Raw genomic sequence first — 10,422 nt, 5'->3', positions numbered from 1 at the left:
ACGCATCGCTCTCTCTCTCTCTCTACGCAGTTATTAACCGAGTGCTCATTGAATCGACAACGAAAAAAGTCGACGCAATACGATTCCAGAGGCACAAATTTATTGTGAAAGAGAGCGTACGTTTTATTCGAATGCAACAGGGTTCTACGAGGAGAAAACTCGCATACGAAATTCACAGGGAAATGCAGTTCGTAGCCAAGCAAAAGAAGAAAAAGAAGGAAAAAGGAAAAGAGGAAAATAAATAAATATCATCTTGCTGCTATAGGTAGACGGCATATCTTTTTTTTTTTCGAGAAAGCGCCTCTACGTGAACACAACTTCAGAAGAAATTGCTTCTTTAATTTTTTCCCTACTATTCTCGTTTGCGAATAACGGAGGTTGGTTTTGGTACCGACTCACCCTGTAAGCTGTGCTTTTTTTACCTGCTGTCATAAAAGTCGTGATTTAACGACCACGTGACAGCAAGGAGTTAGCCATCGAGTGCATTTGTTGCGGCCGATGTAGCCAGGATGCACAGGCGGGAGGGAGCATCTTGTCCTTGTTGGTACGGATATTCCAACAGCGTCGAACGGTGGGCAGAGCTGTTACGTACCTAAAGCACTAAACGAACGCGAATGTTCACGTTGTCATTATTGTTCAACAAGTCGCTGAACAATGCGGGTAACTGGCGCAACTGTACACGCATAAAATCGAAGGAAAAGAAAGAGAGGCACAAGCACACAAAGGAAAGACGAGCGTGTCTCACGTGCGCGAAATGAAAACGTCTCTTCTGAACAGAATCGCCTAACGAACGTCCTGGTTTCAAATGCTATAACACGTGATCACCGCTGTCTTCGCAAAACAAAGTAGCTTATCGATGAAAGTACACATCCAACACTGCGAAGCCTGCGCCAGGCGTATAGCTGCACGCACAGTAGTGAATAAAGGGGGGTGGGGGAGAGGGGGGGAGGTGACGCGTAAGGAGGAGAATCCGAGGGGAACGGGAAAAAAAGCAAGTGAAACACTTTCTCGTTTTTTTTTTCTTTTTCACTCGATCCAAGATTGCAACCGCGTGATATCGTCGCGGGACAGTCCCGGCGCGGCGCGGCGCTGCATGTGGAAGCGCTACACGCATAAACACATCCGGGCACAGTTATCGGTCTCAACATACACGATATACAAAACGATCACGGAAACCGTGCGGCACAAACTCCACACAGCGTACGATCCATTCGGGTGGCGCGGGGTTCCCGCATGCGAACGCCACGGCAAGCACACACGCACGCACACACAACGCCTAGCTATCGGCGGTGCGTGCGAGTGCGCTACATCGGCGAGGGCTGCGACTTCGCCGCAGGGTTCAACTGGGCGCCCTGTTCGGCGCACAGTGCCTCCAGCGCGCGGCGCATGAGCGGATGCTTGTCGAGCGCCCGCTGGAAGTCCTCGTCCGACAGCGACAGCGCGTTGCAGTACGTCTCGGCCACCACGTTCGCCTGCCGACGGGCCCGGGTCAGCAGGCACATCTCTGCGGGTCGGCGACAACGGTGAGGCGAAGCAAAAAAAAATGCAGGAAAGGAAAATGTTGTAGAGAGTGCCACGCGAAGGGTAAGACTAAGTGTCGCCGGATGGGCGGATGAGATTAAGAAGTTTGCAGGGACGACATGGCCACAATTAGCACATGACCGGGGTAGTTGGAGAAGTATGGGAGAGGCCTTTGCCCTGCAGTGGGCATAACCAGGCTGATGATGATGATGATGATGAAGTGTCGCCGGAAAGAGCGGTAGCTGATACAACGGTAACGGCGCAGGGACGATAACAACGATGAAGGTATATGACGAAGAGGAAAATCACAACGACGACACGTACAACGAAGGCGCCAGTGGCGGTTAACGACAACTACGAAGGTGCCACCACGACGACACACACGTAGCCAACTCGAGATCGAATCCTGATGGGCGGGGACACAGTATTTTGCTGACGAGTATACTACTAGGAATAAATAATTGTGACAAACATGCCGACGAAACCCCCTGGCGGATATAACAGGAACTGCCTTAAGTATACCTTGATTAAGGCTTGATTAAGATCGTACGTGCTGTCTCTATGGTTCAACTTAGCAGCGCTGCTTTTAAAACCTAATAAGTCAATTAAATTAATCTTCAACAGTAGTAAGTTGAAGATTAATTCTGACGTGAGATTCTGTTACATGCACCTTAAGTAATAAGCACACGATTGTTTGTGTACTCCGCTCCCATTTAAATGCGGCCAGCCCCACCGGAAATCGAGCCTACGACCTCGTGCTCATCGGCTGCATGCCACAGTCACCATTCCATCGCCGAAGGAACAATATGAGGGATGATGCTAATACCGGCACCACATGACTAGATCTTTGACAATATATATATATATATATATATATATATATATATATATATATATATATATATGGTTAAAGCTGTAGTCACGTGGTGCCGTTCTAAGGTTTAATAGTGATTAAATCATTAAATCATTACATTCTGAACGACCAGCTAGCTCGATCCGAGATCCCACTTTGTTCAAAAAGCGCGAGGAACGGCGGGGTGTGCGCGCGCGCACCTCCAAAGTAGGCGCCGGCGTACGCGCTCGCGACGAACTCCCCGTTGTCGTGGACGATGTTGACCTTCCCGGACTGGAGGAAGTACATCTTGTGGCCCACCGTGTCCTGCTTGACGATCAGGTCACCCGGCTGGAAGAACTCGTGCCGAAGCCGCGACACCAGCTCGGCCACGAACGTCGGCTCCGACTGGGCGAAGAAGGGCACCGTGCGAACCGTCGTGCGGATGCTGTGGTTCACAATCTCCTGCGCGGGACGCGCGAACGGCGCACATGTAGCGCCTGGCATATCGCGCTCGTGCGTAATACGGCCGCCCTCCACGGTATGTTACAGTGAGTCACGGTCGCTACGGAAGACATCAAAAGAATCGGCGTTATCAGCGTCAAAACTCTAGTAAAAAAAAAAAACGCACGCAGCCGTTTGGCAGCTACATACATTATGGGGTTTTACATGCCAAAACCACTTTTCTGATTATGAGGCACGCCTTAGTGGAGGACTCCGAAAATTTCGACCACCTGGGGTTCTTTAACGAGCACCTAAATCTAAGTACACGGGTGTTTTCGCATTTCGCCCCCATCGAAATGCGGCCGCCGTGGCTGGGATTCGATCCCGCGACCTCGTGCTCAGCAGCCTAACACTATATCCACTGAGCAACCGCGGCGGTTGTTGGGCAGCTAGGCATCACAGACAGCGAGCAGTTGCAGGGTCTGTATTACGTAACGATGATATGCATTTTTTCGATGTTGTGTTCTTTTTTTTGCCCTTTGTCGTTAGCTTTCGCGAAGCCACAGCACCCTCGGTATCGTTGAGATCTGCCACTCACCAAGACAAACTATAAGTAAATAAATAGAATTGGACGAAGAGAATCCTTACATAATATGGCCCAGCACCTGCTGTTTTTCACCTCGTTTTTCTTTTCTATTCTGTTTCTTTTTTTTTTGTACGTAAAACCGTTTCGTGCACCGGGGTGCACCGCTCGCTCCCAACTGCTATCACCTTATTTTCATCAAAGCTTCCCATTTCCAGATTAGGTGATGTTAAACAGACACTTAACTATCGAAGGTTGCGAAAGGGATAGCGCGCTCGGTGTTAAGTATCATTATAACTTTTATGCCAGGTATGTGGAACATAATTTCTATTCACGCGCGCAGTTATCCTTTTATACGCAGCTTTTATATTTGACACACGTAACGAGATTATTATATCTTGTTATCGGTGATATTTTTTGTTATTTCGAAATCATGGCAACACAAGCAGTTTATATTATTCAGAATGTCTTGCGCCGTGCGAAGCTATTGCCCAGACGACTGTCAGTGTTGCTCATCACCTGACAGTCCGCTTTGACTGGCCCAATTGTTTGCTTGCTTACTTGCTTCTTTCAGTGCATCATGCGTGGAAACGTACTCACTCTTTCTTGCGGATAGGCAGCCGGACAGAGCATTCCCCAAGCCTTTACCAAGTTATAGAGCTTACGATTTTTCTCGTTTTGAGTAATTTAGAATAACAACTGAGATGACATACCTTCACCACATTCTTCCACGTCAACTTTCAACGACCAGCATTAAGGTAAGCCTGCCATAATCTCAAAGCCCTATAACTGCTATTTTCTTTCGAATTCCAGAGTTCAGTGGAACTTCCTTTCCGCCTCTATTGTTGCTCTCTCAGGCACACACGCCCCAGACTTCAAGGCTTCTGCACCAAATTTCCGCACTTTATTTTTTGTTCACTGCCCATTTGTATAGACATTCTATCTTTGCTTAATACCATAACATTTCAGGACTGAAATAATAAGCATAACTCGAGAGATAGAACTACACATAATACGCAGTTCAATGTCTCAGTACAGGGCACAACAACGTCTAGCAGAGAAATTCTGCAGGACAACAGAAACCAAAGCAGTTCTCTATAGCTGCCCTCAATTTCGTGCGGGCGGAGTGCTTGTATGTCACTTATGAGGCAAGCTAGGCTACTAATGGAGGTAACTGCAGTCGAGACTGAGCGTATTTGAACGTGCTGTTGGCGTGGCGCCCGCCTGCGTCCATTTCGCGCTGTGTGATAACTGTGTGATAACTGTGTGATAGTAGCTCAAGATATGTTTTACGCGGTAAAAGCACACATTCAATAGTACACACCTACTGACCTCCACAATGATGACGCGGGTATCGCGTGTCCTGAAATGGACGCCTCACATGAACGCGCTGGCATCAAGCAACGACATGCCGAAAGTGCTTCGAGCGTATATGTTCGTGCCTCCTCCTCGAGCGCGAGATTAGCGCCACGCCCTTGCAGATGTCTCAGGATACAAATAATTTGGGTGAGTTGATACATTATGTTCAATGTTATCGCTTTGAGTTGCATTTAGCACTTCTTTTTCTTCAGTCTCCACTACAAACATCGAAGCAAACACCTGTGAACGTAACGGACTCAACGACGTAAGTAAAAAGCGGCACATTTTCCTACTTCATAACTGCTAGGTGCGGTTTAACTTAAAGCGCTGTCTCAGTGAATAACTTGAGGAATGCAAATGATTACAGGTACTTCAAAACCACGTGACATGCCACGTGCACACGACTGTCTCCGAGCGTGAAAAGTAACGCTTTATCTGCGTTCAAACATAGACTCTTGCAAATCTGTTAGGTCAGGATTCCTCTCACTGCAATTTGCTGTAAACCCTCACGGAACCTTTATTCATTTAAGTTCTGGAACAAAGAAACTTGCGGGGTTAACAAAAATTGGGTTACTCGTGTACGCTCGCGCAATGAATGTACTAATATTATTGAGTGACAAATCGCAAAATTTCACTCACGTGATTTGTTGTAAATATTGCCAGAGTCGCTGACAGCAGTTAAAATTTATTCTGAGGCAACGCTTTTATGCTAGCTCATTGTTCTAATAAGCAAATACGAGTACGATTTAGAAAACCGAATACCTTGCGGTACTAGTATTATAATGAATAAAACTCTACTAATTAATTCTGAAATATACTAGTTAGGTAGGATGTTCCAAGAGCAGAATGGAAGTCTAGCCGGTGTTTGCAGCATACCATTTAGCTAGAAACATTGTACTTGGAACCAGTTTCACGAAACACAGACTGAACACATGTAGCGAAATGCATTGCTGTTCTGGCTACAGTTTTCCACACACTATTTTACACAATGTAGAAACACATTATCCAGAACATCAATGCACATTGTGCAGATTTTAGGTACTTCGATCACGCTTTACGAGTGCCTGATCTATTGCTCCTGCTAAATGCCCACACAGGCGCTCCGCAATGGAATTAAAAGCGGCAAAAGAAGCCGCTAAAGAATGGTCCGTTGTACCCGAAGGCGAAGCGTCAAAAGCGATAGCAAGGTTTAGCGTTGCACTGAAGGCATCTCAGGAGGCTGGCGTGATGAGCATGTCAAGCGGCGTTGCAGGTGCCGAACCTCGATGGTGCTCGAGGTGTGATAAAATGAAAACCGTCGGCCTCGGTCAGCGTCCTAAAAAGGATTACATAAGTACAGCTTGACGTTCACCACAGCGTGGTACGCACACAGCTGCTCAGCGCAAACGCTGACGCTTGCCGTGGAAGCCAGAACGCTGCCCTGGCTCCGGTATAGAACCGACTGAGAAGGAACGTGACAGTGCGTCCGCTTCGTTCGTCGCTTCTGGAGCAAAACGCACTGCGCTTCTCTGGAGGCCTCTTAATTCTCCACGCGCAGGCCGCGCAAGCGTCTTCAATAGCACGACAGCGCGACAGCACGACAGTCACGACGCCAACGGCGATGGCGCTAATGCGCCTCGAGCGTTAGGATGATTGCTATCGCAATAACAGAGAGCCTTGTTTTACAGAACTTTCTTTTGCGATAGCAATTATATGGGCACTCCAGGTGCAGTTCTGCCGTCGTCGTCGACGTCGCCGTGGTGTTCCGTATAAAGTGCACGCGCGATAACATCTTCGCCGCCGCCATATGCCATATGTACGAGAGAAACTTGGGAGAGTCACCTGGCGGGGTGACTCTCCAATCTCGCGCGCGCCAGGGAGGAAAGCGAGGAGGAAGCGCGCCGTCTTCCGTCGTACGCGACGCAGCGTGGAGATGGGGGGGACGGGTTCTAGGTCCGGCGCCTCCTGCGCCTCCTGCGCAGCCCTGCTGCCTATCTCGAAAGCGATCTGCGATGGGGACAAAGGGCGTCGAGTGCTGGTAGCTTCTTGTGCGCTGCGCTTTCGATGGTTAGTTCGCGTTAAAGCGAGAGGAAGCACGAAGGTCAATGCGCTCTCTCCTGCTGCCACGCTTACTCACTCCAGCGTTTTGACAGCGAGCTTTCGCAGTCATCGAGTGAGATGTCTCCATGTTTCCCTGTGTCTGCGTGACACCATGCTTGTTAATGTAGTTAGCAAGGGAATGTTTACAAGTTCATACGGCCGATAAAGCTGCTATCCTTACTTCGTACAGTTTCCACTAATTTGCCATCGCGGTGGGTGCTTCGCCTTTAGGGCAAAGCTGCGACTTTTATGCTCACCGCAATCGCAAGGCGGCCGCTGTCGCTCCACTCGGTGGGCTGTTTGAAGTAACGTGGTGTAAACGAAGCTATTGGTTAGTAGACCACCATTATGAATCACCTAGATAACGTGAGTCAGAACGGCTTGGAGGCTGTCACGATTAGAGAGCAGCGTGGCAAGGTGCACAGTGGAACGCGGAGCCCTGCTGTCGCTCTACTGTCATTGCGCTAACTCTAACTCCAACCGTATTTTACTAGTTTCCACCGCAGGTTCATTACTTTCTTCCCATATTGTCTTGAAAGGGACACTATAGAGAAAAGACTGTTTGAGCTGTATTGGTAAGTTACCGCTGTATAACACCAACAACAGCACTCTTATGCTGTTAGAAGAGGCTTGGTAAACCAGAAAAGGAGCAGTACGAATAACTGTCCGCTCCAGTTCTGCGCGACGTCATATATTTTGAGAGCGTTTGATCGGGCACAGTTTATTTTTTACCAGCGAAGACGGAATACAGTGTTTTCCTACAGCATCCCAGCACTAAACTTAGCAGGTTTCAAGAATATTTACTGAGCTAACACGGCGAAAATACTAAAAGATAGATTGAAATCCGTGACAACGTCACACTGATGTGCTGGCGCTGGGGTTTCGACGTGATACTAAAAAAAAACAGAAATTTGATCTTCATGTCCTCTTCTGATAATAAACCTATTCTGCTAAATTAACGAGAATACAGCTTTGAACGAATATTCTTTATCGGTCAAACTAATTTAGTGTTCTTTATCAGTATCCTTTTAAAACTCAAGGCAGTCGACGGAGTAACTATACAATTATTAATTCACCTCTATGCGGGTACTTTGACATTTTAACAGAACATGCTCAATCTCTGCGCTATTTCCAGATGCTACAGATGAGCAGTCGTCATGGGAACTTTTATCGTAAAGCACTGCCGTTCACAGGATCACCTAACGTCATATGGCTTCGAACAGCATTGTCGCAGCGCTTTGAAGTATCATAAACCTTCTATTTTTTAATTTCATTCTCTAGTGTTCGATATAGTCACATGGCTAACTTCCTCTCCATCACCTCAATATCCACTGTGCTGTTTCCCGGTTTCATATTTTCTGCCGTTGTCAAGGCGTTTGTTTATGTAACGTTTGCTGGTTAGCTTCGTGGCACGTTTGCACATTTCCTACACAGTGAGCGAATGTTTTTCAAAAGTTGCGGAAATTTTCCTTATTTCTTTAAATGCCCCTTGATGAGAATGAGAAAGATGAGTGTTTCCAAATGCGGGCGATTGCAGAGGTCTCCCGCACCCGTTTCCAAGCGTATTTTCTGGAAGCTTCTACAGAAAAGTTGAGCACTGCTAAAGATAGTCGACATGCTATCTAATGTTGAAGATTATCTGCTGCTACATGATCAGTTTCTTCGTCTGACTGCAGCTACAAAGTCAACTTAAGATGCACATTTTGCGAGACCGTCATCATCGGCGTATAAAGCTCCAGCTTGAGCTTCAGCTTTCACTAAAAGTTACGGACACTTTGAAGGTTGCTGCAAGTCTGTTATGCAATTGTGATGATGGCAATGATGATCATGATGTGAGCAATCACTTTGAAACTGGGTGGTGACAAATCTCACCAAGCTTTTTCGTTTAACTTTCTAGTGCGTATGTTCCTAATTACCTTCATACAATGAGCTATATATTCTGCCATCTTGCTGACGCCTGGAAACAAGATCTACACAGCGCGGTGTGTTGTTTATAAAGATTGTTATCTCCATATAACATGTGCCACCTATTCATCGCGTAATACATGGATTACACAGCGAAGCTTAATGTGGCAGAATTGTAAAAATGTCCATACGAACACGCTTCAGTCTAAGACACTGACTCGCTTTCTGAATGGACCACAAAGCAGTGCATCGTACCGATGATATAGGCGGCATGAAAAATTTGCGGATTGCCCAGCGTAGTCCCACTAACTGTTGGACGTCCGATCGGCCCCGTAGACTGTTACGAAATTAGTTGCCATATATAACGTTCTTAGAACTAGGATTTTCTTTTCTTTTTTTATATAGGTGTCAGTAGAGGACATTTGAAAAGAAGGATGTCTGGCTGGCGGGAGACGAGAAATTCGCCAATAAAGACCTGACACCTTGCAGCGGCCTCTGCAGTGCAACTATAACGAGAAATTAACGTGCCGAAGTATCTCAAGATACATAAGGTAAGTATCGTACCAGATACGATTAATCCGCTTGTATCTTGTATCTGTATCACTATGCATTTGCAAAGTACCATTGCCCAGCCCTGCTGAGAACCCACTGCACCGTGAAGGAGGCTTGGTAGGACAAGAAAGACGCAAAAGGAAATACAATTGGCAACGCCGCCTTGAAGTTCTCGCACCGTCTCACCATGACGTGAAAAATTTTGACACAATCTGCTCAGTCCGAGTTGACGTTTTATCGGCAAAGATAGCATACATTGCATTTTAAAAGACCCAAGGACTGAACTTAGCAAGTTTCGACAACTTTTACAGGACCACTACGGTTTAAGTATGAAGACGTACTTTGCAATACACGACGTCACACTGATTTACCGGCGCTGGTGTTTCTGGGCTTTCTAAATAATGTAACTTTGAGTCTCTTTATTTGTTATCCTTTTTTTGTTAGTGATGAATCTCTTACAGCGGAACTAACGAAATGTAAGCTTTGAGCTAACACTTTATCAGCCCAAACCGATTTAGCTTTCGTCTATAATGTCCGTCTTCGTGTCTTACCTCTCTAAGTGGCTCTGAGAGCGATGCGAGAATCTTGGCCTCGTCGAAAACGCGCCCTTCGTATCGGTTCTCGAAGTAGTCACGCATTCGGGAGCGCAGCTTAGTCGGGAACTTCTGGCACTGCATGTAGTCTTCCACTTCTTTCAGCTGCGAACCACAATTTGCGAAGGACAACGTGAACGATTTTCGGTTAATTTGGTATCATATAAATTCCTGTTAAAGTTATCATAATAGTGAAAACACCGGCGCTGCGATTGTTGAGCTACAACTGGAATTATGAGTAGTGCGTGGGTTTTGCCTAATCTTCGTGCTTCTGGATTTGTTAACTGCGATCTGTCCTCCTTTATTGGCCTCCATTTCAACGCAATCGTGTTCCTCTAAACGCAGAATACAATGAACATCCGCACACACACGAAATCATTAGGGAAAAGGAGCAGTATAGAAATGAATGTACGACCAAAAGCCCAATATTGCCGCTTTTGTGAAGTGCATTTGGGAATTATTGCATTTATAAAGCAATATTTATGTAGGATGTGATCAATCTGCAAGGTCACAAACTCGTTTTGATGCCAGGAGGGTGAAGTTTAGGCAAATCC

The 10,422-nt window shown here is 46.5% G+C and overlaps 1 protein-coding gene across 1 annotated transcript in view; it reads right to left on the bottom strand.

Annotated features, from left to right (window-relative positions):
* Positions 1-318: 318 nt before the first annotated feature.
* The window catches only part of LOC135896936 (potassium/sodium hyperpolarization-activated cyclic nucleotide-gated channel 1-like), a 50,031-nt gene continuing 39,927 nt past the window's right edge, over positions 319-10,422 (bottom strand). The window contains exons 7-9 of the mRNA XM_065425485.2: positions 9,827-9,973; positions 2,575-2,818; positions 319-1,504 (exon numbers count right to left, since the gene is read on the bottom strand). Coding sequence (XP_065281557.1) covers positions 1,305-1,504; positions 2,575-2,818; positions 9,827-9,973 — 591 coding nt within the window. The 3' untranslated portion in view covers positions 319-1,304. The remainder of the gene's footprint in view (positions 1,505-2,574; positions 2,819-9,826; positions 9,974-10,422) is intronic.

This window comes from Dermacentor albipictus, chromosome 1, assembly GCF_038994185.2.
Source record: "Dermacentor albipictus isolate Rhodes 1998 colony chromosome 1, USDA_Dalb.pri_finalv2, whole genome shotgun sequence".
Classification (NCBI taxonomy): Eukaryota; Metazoa; Arthropoda; class Arachnida; order Ixodida; family Ixodidae; genus Dermacentor; species Dermacentor albipictus.
The sequence above is the reverse complement of the archived record's forward strand: the minus strand, read 5'-3'. Positions and strand labels throughout refer to the sequence as shown.